This window comes from Antechinus flavipes, chromosome 6 (genome assembly GCF_016432865.1).
Source record: "Antechinus flavipes isolate AdamAnt ecotype Samford, QLD, Australia chromosome 6, AdamAnt_v2, whole genome shotgun sequence".
Classification (NCBI taxonomy): Eukaryota; Metazoa; Chordata; class Mammalia; order Dasyuromorphia; family Dasyuridae; genus Antechinus; species Antechinus flavipes.
Genome location: NC_067403.1, coordinates 163,166,130 through 163,191,088, shown reverse-complemented (window position 1 = coordinate 163,191,088; position 24,959 = coordinate 163,166,130). Strand labels below are relative to the sequence as shown.

The 24,959-nt window shown below is 35.6% G+C and overlaps 1 protein-coding gene across 1 annotated transcript in view; it reads left to right on the top strand.

Moving 5' to 3' along the window:
• FRAS1 (Fraser extracellular matrix complex subunit 1) overlaps positions 1 to 24,959 on the top strand; it is a 360,951-nt gene that overhangs the window by 69,473 nt on the left and 266,519 nt on the right. The window contains exons 13-16 of the mRNA XM_051966720.1: positions 9,156 to 9,299; positions 16,348 to 16,488; positions 18,815 to 18,955; positions 20,004 to 20,177. Of these exons, the coding sequence (XP_051822680.1) occupies positions 9,156 to 9,299; positions 16,348 to 16,488; positions 18,815 to 18,955; positions 20,004 to 20,177 (600 nt within the window). The remainder of the gene's footprint in view (positions 1 to 9,155; positions 9,300 to 16,347; positions 16,489 to 18,814; positions 18,956 to 20,003; positions 20,178 to 24,959) is intronic.

The window sequence follows — 24,959 nt, the reverse complement described above, 5'->3', positions numbered from 1 at the left end:
CTCATTCACACACTCAGTCATTCATTAATTCATTCATAAATCAGTATAGAAATCTCACAAAAAAGAGAATTTTTTTCCGGGCATATCTAGTTCTTGATAAACATGAATATCAAAATGTTTCAGCTATGATTGAGAAATGGATAATAGACAGGTCTTTGGCATTTAGCTCAGCTTGTAGGGGGTCTCACTTATTTTAGCAGGGCTTTTCAATGCATGTTCATATTTTCATTCTCTCTCTCTCTCTCTCTCTCTCTCTCTCTCTCTCTCTCTCTCTCTCTCTCTCTTTCCACTTCAAAAATATATCAAGAACTAATTCCCTTGATACCTTATGGACATAATGATCTTAGTTCTTTTGGACATGGTTTCTATGTTCATATCTAAAAGTAGCCCCGAGTCTCTGTTTCACCCACCACTGGGTCACATTCTAAAGCTCATTCCTGAAGGTCATGCCATGTTCCATGGAGTATGATGCTATCCTGGCTGCAAACCAGACTCCGGAGTGCCAGAAAGCTGAGGCTATTCCAGGCCTCTCAAACTCACAAGTTCTGAGGTTTTACTCAAGTCACTAGTCACCAGAAGCCGAGTAGTCACCAAGGTTCTTTTTGTTAAGACAAAGAGGAAATGTCTGATGCTGAGAGAGAGTCCTTTTCAAATGCTTCCATGTTTAGTCAAAGAGCCTCTTCTTCACCATAGGATTAGCCTTCCGGTTACAGGAAGTCTTTGAATACTTCACTGACTGTTCAAGCCTGTATTATACTATGTTTTTATAATTCTCCCCAACATCCTCACTGTGGAGATGCTCTCTAAAGCAGTTGACACGATGTCAGAAGTGCACTGTCCAGGCATAGGGGATGGCTAGTACAGAGACTGGGGATGGACAAAAGAGAAGTTATTTGGCCTTTCACAGTGCAGGAGGAGAAATAATGAATAATAGGGTTGGGAAAATAGGTGGTAACTTGTTGGAAAGGGCATTAAAACCTCACAGAAGAAATGTTCTATTTTCCAGGAAGGAATAAGGAACCAGTGGAATCTGTTGTGTGGGGAATATCATGATCAGGTGTCCATTTCAGAAAATCACTTTGGCAGCAGTATGTAGGACAGAGTGGAATGGGAGAAACTTGAGGTCCTTGCCTTAGTCTAGGTGAAAGATGATGAATGTCTGACCTAAGGTGGTGGCTGTGTGAGAAGAGGGAAAATTCAAGAGATCTGGTGGAGATAGAAGCTGCAAGATTTGGTAACCATCTGGGAAGTCAGTAGATAATTGATTAACAGAGGTTGGAAAAAGATTTTGAGGACAACCACTTTAATATTGTCAACCTTTGTTTTTATATCACTATGTATAAACATCTCATGGGACAAATATTCACATTTTTCAAGAAATCTGTTAATGATTTCCACTTGTCGAGTTTCATTCTATAATAGCTATATGGTGGAAAGTTAGTTGATGGCTTTTTTTTTACAGAGTACTTTCATTTTAATTTGTGAGCAGAAAATAATAAAGAAGGCAGTACAATAAAATGGATGAAAGATAAAGATGAAAGAGTTTTTTGTGTCGGACATTGAGTCACATTGATAAGCTAAGCACCTACTTTGAAGTCCAAATTTGTCTATTCTGCAAGAAAAAACACTGAGGTAGAAGTCTGAGCCAATAATCATTTATTAAAGGAGACCCTTTTTTCATAAATGAGATCTAAGGTCTCATGATTTGAGGATCCCTTTTCCCATGACCTTATTTTTATAGTTCCCAGACACTTAAAAGAGGCAAAATAAGATATAAAGTTTTATTGTTTGATTGATCTTGATTTTGACTTTCCAGGAAAGCCATAAATGTTGCATCAGCATGGGGTAGTCACAAGATGGGCAAAGCAAAGATAATCTCCACCAACATAGTGGTCTTAAGATGATTCCCTCCTCGTATTGGGCAAGACAGAGTGGTCTATAAACCACTATAAACCACTAATAAGTTAGGTTACTTTTTATATCATGTCAAGATATCCCAGCCATACTGGGCATAATCATGCAGTCTTCACTCTAAAGAGTAGAGGTCTTCTAGTAAGCATTTTTGTAATTAGGAAGTGAACTTTGTAGCAACCAGTGGGCTTTATAAGAGATTAGTGAACTTACTGATTGTAATTTAAAGTTTGAGACATAATATAAGAAAGAATTCATCTAACCTTATTTAATTATTCCTCTAATATATATAAAATATGTATTAATATACATAAATCCTACACTCGTGTTAACTGATTAAATGTATATTAGTAGATAATATAATACTAATAAATGCCAACAGTGATTACCCCTGTGAAATCACACTAAGTTCATTAATACTGATTGAAGATAAGTTTGGAATAAAATACAGGTCTAAATTAACTATTTCCCTCATTATCATGTGCCAGAGAATGTGCTAAAAGTGAAGGATAAAAAGAAAATTGAAAAATAAACAACTACAAAAATAGACACTGATTTCAAGGAGCTTATAGTCTAATGGGGGAAGACAACATACAAATGATTATATAGAAATAAGATATAGCAAAGTGAGTTGGATCTAGTCTCAGAGGGAAGGCACTAAAATTGAAGCCTGGGAAAAAGAATCTTTCAGAAGGTAGGATTTTTAACTAAGATTTGAAGGAAGTTAGGGCGGGGTGGAGGGGGGGGAGGCTAAGAGGTGGAAGAGATGAAGATGAAGAAAATTCTAGGCCTGATAGACCACCAGTGATAATGTCAGCTGTTCAGAGATGGAATATATGGGAAGAAGATCCAGAAGGCCAGTATCATTGAATCACAGAGTATATATAGGGGGAATATGGTACAAGAAGACTTGAAAGGTTGGGGGGGGGAGACAGATCACAAACAGGTTTATGCAATTTGGGTCATTGGTACATTTTTATAAACAAAACTGTTTTGGTCATTTAAAAATTTGAAATAAGGAATTACTGATCAAATGTGAAAGCAGTAATTCTTTCACTGAGACAGTGAGCTAATGCTGTCATACTGGCAGGGAAACCTGTTCTAAGAAGCAGATGGACCAGAAAACAAGTCCCTGGAACTTTTTTATCTCTTATCTGAGTGGAAGAACTTTGAACAGAAGAATAAGACAGATTACACCAGTGGTTGTTCCCTTGGTTCATAAGAATTTGTCATGAAAGTTAGATGCTGCCTAGGAGAGAAGCTTTAGAAATTTCACTAGAGAAATGTTTCATTTATCCTTTTGTAAGAGAAATTCCAGGTCTGATGTTTCTGCTTTTAGATTATAAAGATAAAACCATTATCTTTCCTTTGAAGGCAGATTTTAGTGTGAGAGATGTGGGTGTGTATGTGTGTAGGTATATGTATAATTGGTATATATTGGTATAATTTCTTTTTAGAACTGAAGTGAGTTGATCTTTTTGATAAAGCTTAGCTCTAGAGAGTTGGAAGAGACTCCAGACAGAATATATTTCATTCAATCTCATTTTACAGATGAGGAAATTGTGTCCTCGATTTGCTCATAGTCACACAAGAAGGTGACAGAGTTGAAATTTGAACCCATATTTCCTTTGTCTTCAAAGCCAATCTTTCCATTCTAACCCACCTCAAATAGTGATCCTTTTAGATATTTTTGTTACTGTTGTTCAGTCATCATTCAGGGTCACACAGTAAGTGTATGAGACCAGATTTGAACTTTGATCTTCCAGACTCCAAGTCTAGCTCTCCATTGTCTGTGCCATCTAACTGTCCCAACTATTTAGAAAAGAGAATAAATTCTCCTTTGGTCCCACTCCTTTTTAGAACCATGATTTACAGGCAGCTGTAAAATGGAGATAATAAGAGCGTCTTCATCCCAGAATTGTTTGGAGGATCAAATGAGATATTTGTAAAGTACTTTGACAACTTTAAAATGCTTTATAAATGCTAGCTATTATTATTTGTATATTTTTAAATTTATAATTATGCATGATCCAAGAAGTCAGATATAAAAAATAACCAAATTTAATGGTTGTCATATGTAACATGAGCCAGCAGAAGGGATATTCTGCTGTAGTACATTTTCACTCTTGAGAAATGGTCATTCGAATACAGATATATGTTTAGAAGAATTGAACGTATTTAACCTATATCTGCTTACTTGCTGTCTTGGGGAGGGGGGTGAAGAAGGAGGGAGAGGGAGAAAAAATTAGAACACAAGATTTTGTAAATGTTGAGAACTATCTTTGTATGTATTTGGCAAAAGAGAATAGAATAAAAAAAGAAAAAAGAAATTATCATTAATAATTCAGTAAAACTGGGGGATATTTTGAGAGGCAGTTGTTTTAATGAAGCAGTTATTGTACCTGGAATAAGGAGAGATTCATCTTTGACTCCCAGCTTGTTTAAGCTCTACCTTTGTGATGCTAGCAAATCACTTTACTTCTTTGAGTTCTAATTTCCTTATCTGAAAATTGGACTGCTAATACATTTTTTAAATTTAGTATTTTATTTTTATCTAATTACATATAAAAACAAATTTTAACATTCATTTAATTTAAATTCTCTCTTTCCCTCCCTTGCCATTAGAAGATAAGCAATTTGGTATGTTATATATATATATATATATAAAACATCATTTATTCTTTCTCTGGCAATTAATAGCATTTTTTAATCATACATGCTTCAGAATTGTTTTAGATCATTGTATTGCTCAGAATAGCTAAGTCATTCATAATTCATCCTCATAAAATATTGCTGTTCCTTTGTGTACAGTGTTCTTCTGGTTCTGCTCACTTTTTTCAGCATCAATTCATATAAGTATTTCTAGGTGTTTTCTGAAATCCACCTGCTCATCATTTCTTATTACACAGTAGCATGCTATTACATTCATAAACCATAATTTATACAGCTATTTCTCAGTGGTTATCCTCTCAATTTCTGTGGTTGCCCTTTTGAGGTAATGCATATATATAAATGCATAAAGTGTAGAGAACTCCTACTGAGGAAATCCCTGTCTATTTTTACAGATCAGGAAATGTCTGCAAACTGTAGTTTTTAAGGAGGTGGTTGAGATGCTATAAGTGTAGGGATCGTGACTTTCTAGGCTAAAGCAGATAGTATGGTTCATAGGCAGGACTGGAGCTGAGATGTTTTTAATTCTATGGCCACTTCTCTCTTTGTTATTCCTCTCTGTAAACTTAACAGTCTATATAAAGATGAGCTATTCTTATCAGTATTCAACTCAAGCAGTGTTCTGATGCCTCTTTGTGGAGCAAAGGTGGCATTAGCTTCTGGGAGGCCATGCTGGTAGAGCTCTGGTTCTCACAGGTGCCGGAAAGATTTAAATCCTGGAAAGGATTTAAGAATGGGTCCTCAAAAAATATCAGCTTAGTTGAGTTTGGAGAAGTTCATTACTTGGAGATTGGCCATTGGGTAATGGATTCCTTTTTTGTGACTGTAGAAATTCAAGAAACAACAGTCTTAAGATATGGTTTGATCATCATGCATATCCTTGGAATAAATAATCCTATTAACAATAATAACTAACATTTATATACTATGTGCCAGGCAATTCTGCTAAACATTTTACAAATACCTCATTTGAATCTTGGAAGTAGATGCCATTATTATCCCCATTTTACAGATGAGGAAACCAAGGTAAAGGTAAATGACTTGGCGAGGGTCATAAAGCTAGTAAATGTCTGAGGCTGGAATTGATTTCAGGTCTTTGGGACTCTAGGTCTTGTGCTCTGTACCATCTAACTGTCCATATTGGTGAAATCAATATTAGTCCATAGTTAGGAATATTTATTGTATAATCAACATAGGAAATAGAGAGAACAATAATTACATCTCTGTGTCATGCTTTAGTCCTCATAAAATAATGTAAAAGTAAATGAAAATGCTGAAGAGAAGGGAGAGAGAGAGTGAGAAAAAGAAGGAACAGGGGCATGGAAAGAGATACACACAGAGAGAAACAAGGAGACATAGAAAGAGTTTGAGAATGTAGAGATGGGAACAATCTAAGATACAGTCGAGTTTTAGGAAGGTCAGCTCCCTATGGGCAGAGACTCTCACCATTATTTATGTATTCCTCAGGACCCATCACATAATAGATGCCTAATGTACTTGAGATTTTGAGAATGTAGAGATGGGCACAAACATGGTTTAAGATACAATCTTGAGTTCCAGGAAGGTCAGCTCCTTGAGGGCAGAGACTCTCACTTTTATTTATGTATTCCTCAGGACCTAGCATATAATAGATGCTTAATATACTTGAGAATTTGAGAATGTAGAGATGGGAACAAATATGGTTTAAAATATAATCTTGAGTTCTAGGAAAGTCAGCTCCTTGAGAGCAGGGACTCACTATTATTTATGTATTCCTCAGGATCTAGCACATAATAGATGCTTCATATACCTGCTGATTAATTGAGCAATGTCTCTAGTGAGGGGATGGTTAGAGGAGTAGGATACAAAAGTTGCCAATGAGGTAGGAAAATTCAATGTTTTTAAAACCAAGGGAGGGGAAGGTTTGAGGAGGAAGGGTTGGGTCAGCTTTGACAAATGGCCTCAAAGAAAATGAACACAGAAAAAAATCAATGTTCTTTGAAATGAGCAAGGGAGAAAGGAGAGTATCTTTATTTAGTAATGAAGTGGCTGGAGGTGAGGGAAAAGTACCTTTTTTAAACTGATAAAAGAGACCTGAACATATGGAATATAGTCATTTGAGACTGAGATTGGGGTGCTGGAGGTGTGTGTATAGGGAAGAGGATCAAGAGTTTATGTTATTGACTTCTGAGTCACATGACCAATAAGTTGGAATAATACATTTTTTTCCTCTGGTCCCCATTAACTCTTAAAAAAACCTCAAACAACATTCTGCCACTACTTCAAAGAAGACTAAAGTGCCAGAAATAGATCAATTATACATGAATATATAGGACAAGAAAGCAAGAGGCCAAACAAGGTAACAGTGGAGAGCTATTATTCATAATATACTCACTCAGTACCCCTTTTTCTAGCCTCTAGGTTTTGCAAATGAATAAACCAATCTAAATCCTTGAGATTTTTTAGGAGTTTCCATCTTTCTGCAGAGATTTCACCTGCACTTCCTCCCTCTCCCCCCTGCCTTAATCACTCTCCCACCAATGTTTTCAATATTTGTAATGAAAAGTGGGCACACACTCATAAGAACCTGTCTAGATACCATAGGGGAGGAATAACTAGAACTTTGAACTGTAGGCTTGTATGGTCTTTGTTTATTCAGGAATAGCTTCAACTTTGAAAACTACTTCTTTACTCACAGTGTAGGGTATGCAGAATGTTCACATGTACTAGCATTTCTGGTGAGGGCTTGCTGAGCGCTTTTCAGGGCTCATCTTTGGTGTCCACCTGTGACCTGACTTTCACCTGTGACTTCAAGAAGCTGTGAAGAGTTCACTAGTTTTCCATTTGTTCAGTGTCCTTGAAAATCTTCATATTTTCCCATTTTTTAATTAATAAAAGATCTTTATATGCCTCTTAAAATATGTTTTTCCTACAAGAAGATTGATTGTCTTTTCTTATTTCATAGTTTACACCCAAATTCTTCAAATCCCACCTGAAGTTATTTCTTTGTGCACATAGTAATATATGCAGCTATTTCTCCACACACAGATGAATATATTTGTATAGTTTTTATTAATTTTTCTATTGCTGTTAGCTATTAAAATGTTCATCTATAACAATGATAGTTAACTTTTATCCTTTGGCAATTAATGTAAATCTCTTCCTTACCCCCAAAATACTTTTCCTTGCCTTTTCATCACTAAATTGGATTTAAAGGGGTGATATGTCTTATATCATCCCCATGGTGAACATTTACAATCAAATTTCAGGATAGGAGGGGTCTGCAACATCATTTGGCTACAAAAAGATAAAATATTTTACATTACTAACACATTTTATGTTAGATCAACACAGCATAAATCTTTCTCTCTCCAAACAATATCTGAGCAAAAGCTAGCATTTCTATTCATGACCATCCTTATCCTTTTTTCTGTGTATACATATATACATAATAACATCAAACAGGCAACAAAATATATAGCTCACACAAAAAATCTGTATGCAAAGATATCAATAACACACATATACATATATAAATATTTCATAAACTGATAAAATGTATCAGTAGAAAAAAGACAGAAACAAGGAAAGTACAAACATATGTTATAATTTATCATTAAAGCATTATGTTTAATTCCATAATTACCTGTTGTGCTGTATGGAAATCCCACAAGTGTGATATTTCTTATACTTTTTATTTTTTAAGTTTTTAGTTATTAAAAAAATCAGCATCATGTAAAAATAACTCTCACATAGCTTAGGCTGCTAATTTTAGATTCCTATTGATATAGTTTGGTCTCTCAAACTGATGTATCAAGGTCAGGTGAAGTCACTTTGGAGTTTGACCCGCTCTCATCATCATTTGATCTCCCCTGCCCTTTTCTCCCTAAGATGCACTTGATAAAACTACTTAAGTTTCTGGTGGGGCGGCCACCATATATTATCTTCTGAAATAAAGTTTCAGTTCTAGAAAGCTTTCCCCGCTAAAGCTAGAATTTTCTTATTAGTTCTTATTAACTGATTTTGCCACATAGTGTTTTCCAATAGCCTTTGGTTTCTGCTTGAATATAATAACTTTTTTGGTGTCTGTTTTGGATTCCTGGTCATCTTAACTGTTTTGTGTACTTCCTCTGTTTTGTGTGCTCTCCTTAGAAGTAATGATAAAAATTCAATTAATATCACAATTTACTGTTTCCACTGAAGTGGTCAGGAATCCTGAATTTTAATTCCATCTTTAGCAAGTGTGTGATCTTGGGCTAAAATTTCTCTTGGGGCTCAGGTTCTTCATCTTTCAAATGAAGGAGTTGGTGAGAGATCCAAGGCTCTTTTCAGCTCTGCATTCTGTGATTTTTTTTTTAAGTAGATGAGAAAACTGAGCTCCTTTTTCTAGTTAATATGACTAGTAAATTTCAAAGCCTGGACTAAGATACAGGTTTTTGGACACTAGATGCAGTTCATTTTCTCTTACGCTTTGCCCCTTCTCAACATGTGAGGAGCAAAGATGTCAGCATCCTAGACAATTCTAGACCTTTAAAACAAAAACTTAAAATTTTTTGTGTCATATGCTGTTTAGTGATTGTGTGTTTTGCCTTCAGGTTGCCACAAATCCTGTGCTACATGCTGGGGACCAACTGAGGAGAACTGCTTGTCTTGCCACGATCAATCGCAAGTGCTCAAAGAAGGTTCTTGTGAGGACAGTTGTGGTCAGGGGTTTTATAACAAGGATGGAGTCTGTGATGGTAAGGATGTGGTAGCCAGTATAGTTTGTGCCTGCTTTCCCTTTTTTCCTTTGCCTTCTTTCCCTTTCACCCAAACTTATAAATGCATTGAAAGACTGAGATGAGGTTAAGTTCCCTGGGGTAACAGTGCTATTGATTGACACCTAACATGAGGCACCAGCAACACTTTAAGTACATGAATAAATAAGCTCTCAGTGCCCAAAAGAAAGAAAATAGGTTTTTCTAAAAATTGAGAATTATAACATAATTCCATATGATTCCAAGAGAAGTAGTAGAGCATAATGGATAGAGAGCTGGTTTTAGAGTATTGATGATGATGATGATGATGATAATAGCATTTAAGATCTACACTGTACTTTACATGTGTTAATTCATTTGACTTTAATAACAAACCTGAGTGGTAGGTTCTCTTATCACCATTTTATTGCGGAAACTGAGGTATAACAGAGCAGCTAAGAAACTTGGCTCAGGGTCACACATCCAAGTAAGTGTCTGAAGAAGAATTCATACTTCCTGCCTCCGAAGTTTTGGGCTCTATCCTCTGCTCCATCTAGTTGATCACAGAATCTAAGAGAATGAGTTGAAAGGGATTTTAGGAGGCTTCTAGTCCAGCTTCTACATGAAAGGGATCAGAGCTGTGATATCCCTGGCACAAGGAGAGGAACCTTCTTCCACTGTGCAGGTTGGTGGTACTTTATGTTCTTAGAGGGTAGGTCACAAGTGGTCTTTGATTTGAGATGGCTTCAAGGCTGGTGCCCTGTGTACTATAGTGATATCAAATGCAGATAGGAATGGGGGCCACTAAACTAGATATAAGGATCCTTGTGGATTCATATTGATTTAAAAAACTGCATATCCACAATTCTTTGTTTGATTGTATTTTTTTATTTTGTTGGGGCAATAACTGCATACACCACTGGGCTTGGTGTCAGGAAAATTTGAATTCAAATTTGATCTCAGACACTTACTAGCTATATGATCCTGGGCAAGTCACTTAACCTTATTTCCTCAGTTTCCTCATTTGTAAAATGATCCAGAGAAAGAAATGACAAACAATTTTAGTATCTTTGCCAAGAAAACCCCAATGGGGTCACAAAGAGGCACATATGACTGAAATGACCAAACAACAAAAATTTATTTTGTTGATTTTGCATTTCCTTAATTGCATTTTAATTTGGTTTGGACCACGCTTGATATTGTTTTTGGTCACATGTGGTGTCTGATACCTTCATGCTACAGTATATTGTACAAGAGAAATTTCCAATGTACAATTCTCAACCAATGGTTATCCAGCCCCAGTATGAAGATTTTGTAGGAATGGGGTAACCTACCACCTTTTGAGATAGCTTTAATTTAGGCAGTTTTTCCTCACATCAATTTAAAATTCACCTCTGAAAATCCAGTTCCTGTTTCTGCCTGCTGGGATGAAACAGAAGTCCAATTCCTCCTTCACAATAGCCCTTCATATACTTGGAGATGCTGTCAGATCATCTCCTCCGAGGCTTTTTTTCTCCAGGCTAAACAGGCCTAGTTCTGTCAACCTATCTGTTTATTACATGAACTCAAGGTCTTTCATTGTCCTGGTTTTCTTACTCTGGGCATTTTCCAGTTTATCAATGAACTTCTTAAACCGTGGTTCTCAGAACTGAATTTAATAATCTAGTTAATATCTGGCTCAGGCAGAGTGCTGAGACCGCCTTTCTCCTTATTCTACATCAACTGCTGATTCATTGAGCTTGTCGTCCACTAAAACCCCCAGAATCAATTTCAGAACAATTGCTGTCTAACCCTCCAACTAGCATTTGTGAATTCGACCTTTTGTATTTTTTGGTAAGATTTTATATTTAACCCCATTGAATTTCATCTTATTAAGTTCAGCTCAGAGTTCTCACTGATTCAGAGGCTTGTGGATCTCAAATCTTATCTAGTATGTGAGTGCTTTCTCCCAGCTTGATTTTTTTTTGCAAATTTGATGAGTATTCTATTTATGCCCTTATCCAAATCTCTGGGAAAAAAATGTTCAACAGCACTGGGAGAAATATAGTTCCAAGGACATCTTGTCAATGTGATGTGGAACCATTAACAACTGTCCTTTCAATCCCACCAGGCAACTGTGCCTGACTCCTGAATTCTGAGTATAATTGTATTTATATCTCATCTACATCTCTCTGTCTTCTCTTATACTAATAAGTTACTTTATTTAGCGCAGAGTTGTTCTACAACACTGCTGAGTGAAACCTGAATGAGATTAAAATGTAATTTGGAAATATTTAATGAAACAAATAAAAATATAATAAGCTAGAGAGAACATTACATGTTAAAACAAAGTCAATTATACAGTCTGCGTGGATCCTTATGTGTGGATTAGCAACTTCTTTTTCTATTTGAGTTTGACACATTGCTTTAGCTGATGATTTGCTAATATCTAGACAAAGTATATACACAGTTAATTCTGTCAAAAGAGGAAATGGGGTGAATTTGACATTACTTGTTTTTGATGAAGCCTTATTGGCTCTTTTTATCACCCCTTCCCTTTCTGTATCTTTGCCAACTTTGTTGTTCAATTGTTCTTGGCTCTTCATGACCTCATTTGGGGTTTTCTTGACAAAGATACTGGAATAGTTTGCCATTTCCTTTTCCAGCTCCTTTTACAGATGAAGAATAGGGTTAATGATTTCTTTGGGGCCACACAGGTAGTATCTGAGGCCATATTTGATCTCAAGTCTTCTTGACTTCAGGCCTGGTATTCTATCCTTTGTACCATTACCTGTCCCAACTACTTGCTTAATAATGATCCTTCAGTTTTTTAACCAAAAGTTAAATCCCCTGATATAAAGTTTGCAGATTTGGTATTCCTCTCTTTCTTGAAAACTGGAACATTTTTTCTTTAATCTTGTGGTATCCTTCTCGTTTTTCCATAATCTTTCACATTACTCCCAACAGCCATTTTTAAAAAAAGAAACCTAAGAATAGAGTTCATCTGGTCAGGTTACTTGAAGTTATTTAGAGCTGTGAGGTGCTTTCTTCCAATCTCCCCTCTTAACTTAGACATCTAAGACATTATGTTAATTTTGCTCTCTCATTTCCTGTGTAAAGATCTTTGCAGCACTATAGATTTTCTAACATCTGCCTTATCTTTGTGGTCCATGATTTTCTCAGCAAAGGAGTCTATTTGACCTATTTTTCCCTCCTCAAGAGAAAATATTTTTCTTCTCTCTCTTTCTTTTTCCTCTCCTTTCCCCACTTCTTCTCTTCTCCACTAGCTTAATTTCTTGAATTTTGTTTTCTTTAACTTGAGAGTGTTATATCAATAATAATTATTGGTAACTATATAAGGTTTTAGCATCTCTTCCCAGCTGCAGCTCATTCTGAGCTTTAGTATTCCTGACTACTTTGATAGTATTTTGATATTTAGATTCATCTCTTATTATTTGGTATTGCTGATATCTTTAAAACTTTTATTTTAAAATCTGAAGTGGTGAGGGTGCATTCTTTATGCCTTGAGAAGTCCCATTTTTCTTTCTTATTGAAATTGTTTTTCCTTTGTGTATCAGAATTTCATTCTTATGCATTTCCCATTCCTCCTGGGCCCTGGGGAAATGTTGCACTCCTAGAGTTTTTTCTTTCCTCTAAATTCTGAAAAATTCTTTGAGAAAATCTAGAGTACATGTCAAACTGTGCTACCATTTCATCCCCTTGTCACAACTCTAGTAGGCAGAGTTTACTTCTCCCCAAGGTTCCCATCATTTCTACCCCTAATACTCATTCTTCTCAGTAAGAATCAGACGGATTAGAATTTCCCTTTGTTTCTCTATCTTTTGAAGGATAACATTATTACACAGACAAGGCATTATTGGGGTGTTCCAAGACTTGTTCTAGGACATTTCTGAATAACTGAAATTCCCTATCACTAATGTATCATCCCTTAACTTGCCTGAGTAATAAGCTCAAGCTGAAATCCAGCGAGGAGACAACTTGGGGCTCCACCCACGGGCCCCCTTTAGCTAAATCTCTTATTATAAAAAGAGCCAAACTAAAATCCTCTTTGCAGAGGTTCCAAACATGCCAGCTATACCATGCTTGGCATCCCAAGGAGCCTCTGTCCCGTGGAATACTCTTTCCAGTGCCATCCTCTCTTTACCCACATCTTTTTCCCTAAATAGACTTTATGCTTCCAGTCCCCATAATAAACCTCTTTTTATCAATTTAGGTTTTTGGGTCTCTAAATTCCTTTACAGAGAACTTCTGTGCCACCAGAAGAGAGTCCCCAAAACTCCCTACTCTTGCTCCGAATCCCAAGAGGGTGCAGGAGAGCCAAACCTATCCATTTGGTTCTCTGAATCCCGAACCTGCCACTAGATCTTATCATTTAACTCCCTGACCACCAAAAACCCTAATTTCATTTGGGTTCCCCAAATGTATACCTCATCAAGTATAATTTGGTTTTGAAAATTGTATTTATGTATACATTTTTCTCCTATGTGTGAAACGCTTCCATTTTCTAACATCTTCATAAGGGTCAGTTCTTTCAGATCTTAAATCTTCTCCTTCAGTAAAACTTTTGTTTCTGGGTGTTTTTTTTCTTAAGAAATACTTAATATTAATATCCAATAATCTGGGATATGCAGAGGGGACCTTTCTTTTTTCAGGATGGAGATCAGGTTTCACTTAGAACTTAGTAGTCACTTAACCATGGCAGAAAAAAAGAAATAGTCCATGCTAGGTGCAGGACACTGCATAATTCTCTACTTTTCACAATGGCTGAGATTTTCAGCCTTGGAATTTTTTTGACTGCTGTTGGTATTTACAAGTTAGTCTTAAGCATCTGATTAACACTTTTATAGCCACCTCTTAATAACTTGACAATCCTATAGCTTCCTTTTTTTAATCTCAATAGCTCTGGGTTCATACTCTATCAATCTTTTGTCTGTTTCACCAGTTTGCTCAAAACACAGATTCCCTCCATACATTTTCTTTAATTAATCTACTTGATTTTTTTCTTACTTAATTTTGCCTATCCATTCTTAAATCTAACTCTTCACACTCTACTCCCTCATCTTTCTTAATCATACATAGTACTTCTTTCTTTGATAGCCTTCTTAACTGGTCCTGATCCTGGTTCCATTTCTGCCTAAAACTAAACTCTGGCCCAGATTTTGGATTTAAAAATTTTCCTTTAGGAAAATTTCTCTAATTTTCCCCAAATGCTTCCTTTCCAAATTCAACTTATGGATCTTTGATGTATGGGCCGTAACAATCTAATACACAAGAAAAGAAACTGAGGTAGAATAACAGGCATCTGAATTCAGGACTTCCTGGTTCTGAGGCCTTCTCTCTATCTGTTATGCCATGTCATATTAATTATTAGCAATAATTATTACCCACAATCTCTGGATTTTATTCTGATGAATGATATCAGAGAAAGAAATACAATGGATAATAGGTTACAAGGGAATAATTGATATGTGCAATAATTTCAAAATCAAATAAATATGAGGCATTTCAATAGCCTGTTGAGAGAATGGCATTAAAAACATAGAATTTAAGGGCTTGAAGAGGCCTTAGAAGGCCATATCTGACCATTATCAAAACAAAAATTTCTCTCTAACTTGAAACCCTGTACTCCAACTTTAAGCCTTTGAGTGAGATAGAATCCTCTTCACCCCAAAGCAGCTTATTTTTGGAGAGTTTTAACAATTAGAATTTTTCCTACTTTAAGTCTAAATTTGCCTCTTTGTAACATCCACACATTGCTCCTACTATATGGTAGATATTTTTTCCAACTTACAGATGAGGAAACTGAATTTCAGAGAAGTCACTTGCCTGTTTAATATAGCTGGTTAGTGATGGCAAAACTTCATCCAGGTCCATGGACTACAAATTAAGGCCTTTGCCTATTAGAATTATGCTTCCTTTCTACTACTCAGTATAGGGGCTCAAGTAAACATTTCTGGAATGAATGAACAAATGATCTTTTTGTGGAAAGGGTGGTTTTCTAAGAGTCAATGGAAGTAGTTTTTGAGATGCGGAATCCTTTGTGAAATTCATCAATGTGAACATAGTTTAAGTAAAATGGATTGAATTTGGAGGGAGAAACCTTACTTTGCTTCCAACAGAGCCAGGGTATCATATTAATTTAGGAGTATCTCTAGTGTAAATAGAGCCCTAGATGGGCATTCTGGAAAACCTGAATTGAAATCTGGCTTCATATTCTTACTTGCTATGTAAGCTTGGGCAGATCACAAAGTCTCTGCCTGTCTTGATTTCCTTTATCTATAAAATGAAGATAATAGAAGTATCCACCTTCCAGGGTTATTGTGAGGATCAAATAAGAATATTTGTAATGTGCTTTACAGAACTTAAAGTACTACATAAATGCTCCACTTTTACATCTGCCATCCTATTTTCAACTTCAGGGAACAAGATGGCACTTCCAGGATAAGCTCACTTTTAAACTCACCACTTCCAATTCAAGTCTTGTTGGTCTCCACATCCCTCAGTCTTATCTCCCTGCTGATTGGCAGATAGGAGGGTAGAATACCAAATTCTTCCCAAAGCCTTCCTTTATAGAGTACAAGACCTGACTCTTGGCTCATTCCAATTTTTTCTGCAATTCTACCTGGTTTCCCCATTTACTACTCACCCCACCTGTGCTGTATATGTCCTAGTGTTCCATCTCCCTCTGTTTCTTTTTATGTGTTGTCTCTTCCCTTCCCCCCAATTAAATTGTAAGTTTTTTGAGGGAAGGAACTATTTTTTTTTTTAAAATGGTATCTCCAGTATTTAGCATAATGGCACACAAATAAATATTTACTAGATTAGCAATATTGGTATTATTACTAGTTATTCTTGAATTAGTAACTGTTTGTTTCTCCTTCAATCCTGATAGTTGAATCAGCAAAATTCCTGAAAGGCTGGGATTCAATAAGTAGAATCTGGCCCAGCTGCCCAGGAGAGAATGAGTTTGTTATATTGAGAGGGACTGTTGCAATTATAAAGAATCTGCTCTGCTGTTGAGTTTCCTTTATGGATTTTTCTCCCTCTTTAGCTTGTGACCCATCCTGTGAGAGCTGCGGTCCAGAGAGTCCTCGCTGTCTGATATGTGCTAAGAATACCGTATGGCATGAAGGCAAATGCATTCCAGAATGCCCTCCTGGGCACTATCCTGATGGCACTGGCAGATGTTCAGGTAAGCCTTGTTGATTCATTCTTGTCATTCTCATTAACATCGTTGTGAGAAAGCATTAATGAGGACTCTTTAAGGTGTTCTGTGCTAATGACCTTCTATGAATGAATGATCTTCAGGATCCCTGGAGTAAATGGAATATTTTAGATGAAAGGGGATTTTGTTCCCCTTTACTTTGGAATTTTGTCTGTAAAATCTGAATATGGCTAAGTGTGTATGTGAGGAGAGTTCAAGTGATTTAAAATAATTCTAAGTATATATATCCTCTCAAGTGATAAATTGTTTCACCAAAAACTAAAGTTATATTTTCCCTAAAGTCCTTATACAATTTAAACTTAAACTTTATTTCTGGTGTATGTAGAGTAAATTAAAATCCAAAGCAAATATTTAAAAATTTTTGAAAAATGTATCACAATTTTTCTTTCTCCCCATCTCATTGATAATATATGTTATATATAATAATATACATGATATGTATTATGTTAATATATTTGTATATGTTATATATTACATATATGTTATGTATATAATGTATGACACATGAATATGTAACTATATATAATACACACAATGATATATTTTAGCTATATATAAATGACCTGTAGTTACTAAAATGATAAACTTCAATCATTATGAACTGAGAAATTTTATGTCTACTTTTATGTACCATTTAGAAATAAGATTTGTAAACCCTACATAGGAATATAGGTGTAGTAGTAGCAAAGTTTATTTAAGATTCAAAATTAAAAGGTTGATTCTGTGCATGACCCAAATATTTTCCAAAAGCTCAGAACAGGTCTAATTTATGAAGCCTCTCTTAAGACACTTTTGCAAATTAATGACTACTCTGACCAGATTCCTTAGAAATTAATTTCCCCTTCTTCTACTTATAGATTTCTCTCCCTTCCTTTCTTCTCATTTTCTGACCCACCTTTCTACCCTTATGCCAGTTTCTCACATAATTCCAATGTGTGTTGGGAGCAGGATAACTGTGGTAAAATGGGTGATAGTGACAAGAGGGCAGAGAGAAGGAAACACCTTTTAAATGCAATTGATTGGCTATATCAAAAGGGGAAAGGAAGGAAAAACTTCTTCTATATCTACTTAAATGCTTCTTCCCGCCTCCTTTTATCTTTGATATCTGATACTAACCTCAATCATTCTCCCTCTTGTCTCTGCTTATACATGGAGATCCTCCACATCATTTTAGTGATGTTTAACTTTTTGTAACCTCATTTGGGGTTTTCTTGGCAAAAATACTGGAGTTCTTTGCCATTTCCTTTTCTAGATCATTTTATAGATGAGGAAACTGAGACAGGCTTAAGTAACTTATTCAGGGACACACACATTAGTAAATGTTGAAGATCAAATTTGAATGCACAAAGATGGGCTTTTTGACTCTAGAGCCAGTGCTGTATTCATTTGAACCATCTTCAGGTAGATTATAGGGCTAACAGGTTCTTGTAAGTAGGCCTAGGAAAGTCACTAATGTGTATAACTTTATTTCAGTTAGAAAATGTTTTCCTAGTTACCAACATCCAACTTGCAAACTGACTTTTACAACATAATCCATTTCAAAGTTGGGACTCATCTGTATATTTAGGGAATGTAATTCTTAAAAGAAAATGGTATTAAATTACTCAGTATTGGTCCTATGCCCTTCCAAAATTCATGAATACTTGTCATCTTCTGATAGTCTCCTTGCATTCTAATAAGACATATGGTTTATGTGGAAATGTGTTTTGCTTGATCATACATAATTGTTACAAGAATTTTCTTTTTTTCTATTATCATGATGTAGAAGAAGGCAGGAGGGAGAGAAAATACATTTTTGCTACTTGAAAAAAAATTAAAGATCTTTTTGTACTCCATTCTCTTAAAATGCTGTTTCCTTCAAAGCTTAGCTCAAGCTTTTACCTCTTATGTGTTGAGACCTCTTCTGATTTCCCCAAATGCTAGTGCCTTCCCTCCTATGTATTTGTATTTATATTATGTGTGCTTGCTTCTTCCTGCAATGTGATTAAGATCCTTGAAGACAGGAACTGATTACTTTTTGTCTTTGCATTCTAAGCATCTATAGCAATACATGGCACTAAAGTGCTTGTGGATTCAGAGGTTCAGCTGAAGTATACCATTGATGAAGGGGAGTCAGATTTTGTATCCACAGAGAGGTGCATTTAGGGGAGATATTCTGTGAATGCTAAGGGAATGGTGAATCTTTGTCTATTCTGTGTCTCATGAACAGGGGCCAAAGCAGCTAGCCATCTTTACTTGTTCATAGCTAACTCACATCCCATTATATTAATTTCCCTTATGTTGCTTTCTTTAGGTTGTCATGTTTCCTGTGCCAGCTGCAAAGGCCCCTCAGCTGCCCACTGTACCTCCTGCTCCCATTCTTGGGTGTTGCACCAAAATCAATGTCTCTCTGACTGTGGACAGAGTTTTTACCCTGATCGTGGCATCTGCAAAGGTATCGGGATAATTCTTACCTTGACTTATAAACTCCTACAAAATGTCATTATTTTTCTTCTGGGGGTTTTCTTTTACAATTTGATGGATATGTGATCCCTGAATTTGCAGTCAGGGAGAACTGAATTTGCTGCAGGTATTTTCAAATCATATGACCCTCTGCATGTCCTCTTTCTCTCAGGCTCAGTTTCCTTATCTGTAAATGAGAATTAGAGTGAGGTTGTTGAAAGAACTGAAAGAAAGAACCTATGTAAAATACTTTGTAAACCATGGCACTTAATTTGTTAGCTGTGATGGCTGTAACTTTTATTATTATTTTTCAGTGTAACTAAAAGTGTAAGTAAAAAAAAAAACAAAAAATAGTGTGACTGTAATTAAGTAAATTCATCTTTTCCAAGCTTGAGTTACCTGGTTGACAACACAAATAACTACTGTGTATTTTTGACTGTAAATCAGGTGGTTTTTAGTTTTGTCCATGGACAACATAGACCATTTGCAGGCCGACACAGTATGTCATGATTTTTCTGCCCATGTATAGAAGAATAATATTTTCTTTAAAAACCAATATATTTTATTTTCTCCCCAAATTACACATTAAAACAATTTTTAAAATTTTAAAAAAATTTTTTGAGTTCCAAATTCTATTTTACCAGGGTTAAAACTGTTTTTGTTTGGTTTTTCCTCATTTGCCCAACAAAGCATCTCAATTAATTATTAGTTTCCATTCTGTTTTCCTTGAAGGAATAAGTGGTCAATTAGCAAGTGGAATTTTTAATACCAGGCTCTTGTTTGGGCAAAAAAGACTTTAAAATGAGCTTTGGATATCAGGTATTTTTGCTCACTGAAAAAAAAATCTCATTAGAATTAGTGGCAATTTGGATATCACCAGAGACTGTTAATAAAGAAACTTTTGGGAGAGATTGCATTAGTAAGTGGATTCATCCAGTGGACTTTTCTAGTTACTTTGGTTCATGATGGGTTTTCTCCTTTGCTAAGAAAAAATAACCTATGTATTACTTTTTATACAGTATTGTTATTCTTGGTTGCAGCTTGTCATCCTTCATGCCTGAATTGTGTTGGTCCAGAGCCTTCCAATTGCACCCAATGCAGGAAGCCAGAGGAAGGGGTGCAAGCTGAAAAGACATTTGAGGAAATCCTTTCTGGCACATGTGTGTCCCGGTGCAAAGACCATTTTTACTTGGAAAACACTGGATTCTGTGAAGGTAAGCAATCTAAGAACATGTGGAGGCAGGGGTTCTGAACAGGTACACTAGTAGGCTCAAGTTTGCTGGGATTCTACTAAAATGTTCTGGAATGCTCCCAGATTCTGGTTAGGTCTGTGGTGGAGGCAATGTGGTATAGTGAAAAGAGAATAGATTTTGGAGGTTTTAGTTTGAGTTCCAATTCTGACACATACTGGTTTTGAAACTATGAGAAAAACCACTTAATACTTGAGTCTTAGTTTCTTATCTGTAAAAGGGAGATATTAATGTTTGTTCTTTGTATATTATTAGGCTGTTTTGTTGAAATCTCTCAGAATGCATTATGTCAATTGTTATTGTCTTAGAAAATTGGGTAGTTAAGTGAGTGGGAACTAAGATAAAAGGAGAAAGCACAGAAAAGTAATGGAGTGAAAAATGAAAATGAAACAGCAGCCCCTTTCCACTTTCCACTGCAGGCCAAAAAGACTACTTAAAATTCTTTGCCCCTGACCTTTTTTCATTAAAGTCACCAAGAACAGGAATAGCTTTATTCAGTTTCTTAAACATGGTTAGTCAAATATTATGTAGATATTTTTTCCCAGAAAGCAATAGAGTTAGCAGCTGGAATAAATCATATAGTTTATTCTGTAAACTCAGTTGCTGTGTCTTCTAATTGCCTTTTAGAAACACAAATTAGTACTTTTAAGCAAAATGTGGACTCATGTCAAAATCAAGCTGTGTTTGAGGCAACTTTTATTGTCAGTTGGTAAGATTATCTGTAGAAATTTGTCTAATAGTTATTGGCTGGCTTCTAGCTTGAAAAAGGGAAGACCATTTGAACTATCTTTCTGGGACATACTGGAAGGGCCAGTACCGCAGAAGAGAAGTATTCTATTCTTTCATCTTCATTTAATTCACAAGCCACTCTAGAAAATGATTTTGTTTATATCTTCCAAATCAATCAACAGGCTTTTTTTTTAACATCTTAAAATGGCCAACCACTGTTTTAAATGATGGGCTACAAAGACAAAAAATGATCCTGATGGGGAAACAAGATGTACTTATATAAGTGTGCATATAATAACCATACAAAATAATAAATATATGTGGGGGAGAATGCACTAGCATTTGAGGGATTAAGAAAGCTTTGTGTGGAAAGTGGTACTTAAGGTGAATCTTGAAAGATCATAAGGTTCTGTAAGGCAACAGCTAAGGGGGAGGAAGAGAGAAATAGAAGGAAGGAGGGAGAGACATAGAGGGAAGATTCAGGGGGAGAGAGAGAAGGAGAGGAAGAAGGAGAAGGAGAGAAGGAAGGAAAGAGGGAGAGGGAGGAAAGAGAGAGAGAAAAAGAGCAAGACAGAGAGAGTTAGGGAGAGAGAGAGAAGGAAGGAGAAAAGGAAAGAGGGAGGCAGGGGAGAGAGAGAAAGAGACTCAGAGAGAGATTAAAAAGAAAGACAGAAAAGAGAGAGACAGACAGAGATACACAAAGAAAGAGAGACAGAGAGATCGAGAGGGAGAGAAGGGAGATGGGGAGTGGAGAGAGACAGAGACAGAGAAGGATACAGTTGATAGAGAGAAACAGAAAGAGATTTCCAAATCTAGAGACAGCTGGTACGGTGGCCTGGAGAAGGGAAATAGAATACCATAAATGAGGAAGAGAAAGTGATGTATGTTTTAGCTGGATCATTAATGTATAAGAAAGGGAGTAATATATTTGGAGGCTAAATTAGGTTGGAATCAGATTGTGAAAGGCTTTAAAAACCAAATGAAAGATTTTACATTTCATAGTGGAGGCAATAGGGACACACTGAAATAGGGGAAAAAACATGGAGAGACCTGTATTTAAGGAAAATTATTGGCATTCTTGCTGAGGATAGATTATAGACAGAGAGACATTTAGCCTGGAGAACCACTTAGGGAAGCCATTTCAATAATCTAAGAAGGAGGTGAGGAAAGTCTGAAATAAGGTAGTAGCTACATGAATTGCATGAATGGGACAGATGCAAGAGATGTAGAGTTAAAAATGGTAATGTCTGGAAACTGGATATATGGTTGAAAGAGAATAAGGAATTTAGGATAATATGAAGGTCATGACCCTAAAGCACCTGAAAGAATGGTGTTGTCCTTGATAGAAATAGGGAAGAGGTAGAGACAAGAATTTTTTTTTTTGAAAAATAATACATTCAATTTTGGACATGCTAAGTTTTAATGGTCTTCAGGATAACGAATGGCTAACAAGAAGCTGGTCATTCAGATCTGGAATTCAGGAAGGACTGGAGCTAGGATGCATGTAAAATGATATCACCAAGAGAGGACATGTAGAAGAGACAGAAGATGGCCCAGGATAGAGCCTTAGAACATTACACAATGGGATATGAATTATGAACTAGCAAAGAAGATGGAAGAATGGTCAGACTGGTTGAGGGATACAAAACCTAGAGAGAAGAGAGTATTTTTTTCCCTGAGGCATTTGGGGTTAAGTGACTTGCCCAGGGGTCACACAGCTAACTAGCAAATGTCTGTGGTCAAATTTGAACTCAGGTCCTTCTGACTTCAGGGATAGTGCTCTATCCACTGCACCACCTAGCTTCCCCTAGGAGAGAGAATTTCTGAAGAGAAAGTGATCAGCATTGTTGAATGGAGTAGATATTTTTAGAAGACCATCAGATTTTGCAGGTAGAAGCTCAATGGTAAATTTAGAATAGTATCAGTTGACTAATAAGGTTAGAATAATGATATTTGTAAAGCATTAGGAAATGAGAGGAGAGCAAATGAAAACACTGAGTATTGAGTTTTTGTCCTTCAAGAAGTTTGAGTTTGATTATTCTCTATTTTGGTGTTTAATTGGAATTTTAAATTTATTTTCTAGATTTTAAAAAATTGTGTGCTCAGTTCATTTATGTGTTCTTTCTTTCTCTTATTGCTTTTTATAATAAGATTTTTTTTCAAAATATATGCAAATATAATTTGCAACCTGCAAAAAGACCTTATGTTCCACTTTTTCTCCCTCCCCTCCTTATCTCTCTTCTCCCCTAGGCAGCAAATAAACCAATATAGATTAAACATGTACAATTTTTAAAAACATATTTTCACATTTATCATGTTGCACAAGAAAAATCAGATCAAAAGGGGAAAAATGAGAAAGGAAAACAAGCAAGCAAACAGTTCAAACAAATTCAGTTCCAATAGTCTTCTTTCTACATGCAGATGGCTGTCTCCACCACAAATCTGTTGGAATTGGCCTGAATCACCTTATTTTTGTCTTTCTCTTATTGTTGAAAAGGATTAGAGACAGAAAATTTCCACTACATACTGAATTTGGCCACATCCCAAGTATTTTAGTATGTTGTCTCATTGTTATAATTATCGCTTTTTGTTCTTTGATTTCTTTTTTGTTCCCATCCCATATCTTCAGGATTATTTTATATAGTTCCTAATTCATTAAAAAATTTCCTCAATACCTCTTTATTTAATATAATTCCTATTCCATCATAGTTATTAAAAGGTATGTTTGATATGTCAAGTTTTCTAAATTTATATATGAAGTTTTTATGTTTCGATATGAATGCTATGTAATGCTGAGAATACACACACAGACACATATTCTTATCTTTTTTCTATTCAGTAATTGCCAGAGAGTTATTATTAGCTTCTCTAAATTTCTTTTCAGGTGTTTAACTTTTATTTTTTAAAAATTAAATTTGCCAGTGCATAAGAAGGATACATTGAGGTGACCAACTATTATCATTTTACTGCCTATTTTTCTTCTAATTCATTTAACTTTTCCTTAGATATTTAGGTATTGTGTCATTTGGTGAAAATATTAAGTATTGATATTAATCCATTGTCTATAGTACCTTTAAGCATAATATAGATTCCTTGTTTATCCCTTTCAATCAAGTTTATTTTAGAGGCTTCCCATCTGAGATGCAGATTGCTACGTTTAATTTAATGAGCTTAGCTGTGACATAAGATTTTGCTCAAGCCCATTATTTTAGCTATGGGAATCTTTATTTTTCAAATGTGTTTGTTGTAAATATATTTTTTTGAATTGTCCTCTGTCATCTTACTTTTATGGGTAAGATCATCCCCTTTATATTTAAATTTGTGATCATTAATTGTGCATTTCCCTGTATCCTTTTCCTATTCTTCCTTTCTTATCTTCCTCTTCCTATTCTCTTCACAATGGAGAGTGGTAACAGAGTGTGCTAAGTGCTAGCAATATGTGTTTTTAGCTTCCCTTTGGCAAGTTTAGATGAATGGAATAAGTGATGCACACTTTTTTTTTGTAAGCTTCTATTTGTAAACCCCTATTGTATTTAATAGTAGCTTTCATTTCTACTTTTCTTTCCCTTTCTTCTTTAGTCTGTTCTTTTCTTATTTTCTTATTTAATTTTCTTATGCTTCTTATTAAAAAAAAATAATTGCAACTAAATAAAACTATTTTTATATTTTTTGGGGGGGTGTTTTATTTATTTCTATGACCTTCAAGACTTTTGGGTGGAATGGGATACTTGTTTCTTTTCTTCCTATTAGAATGTTAATACTTCATTGATTGCTCAAACATTTTTAATGCTTGTCTTAACTCTTGCATATGCATTTCAGAGTTTCTACCAGGCTTTAGTCTTTTTCATCAGGATTGCCCTAGTTTAACTGTTCTGGCTAACATCATTATAGTAACAGATTATGGTACTGTTGACTTCACAGAGCAGATATTCTGTTTCTGGCAACACATACACACACACACACACACACACACACACACACACACACACACACATTAATCCCTTCACACAAATATCA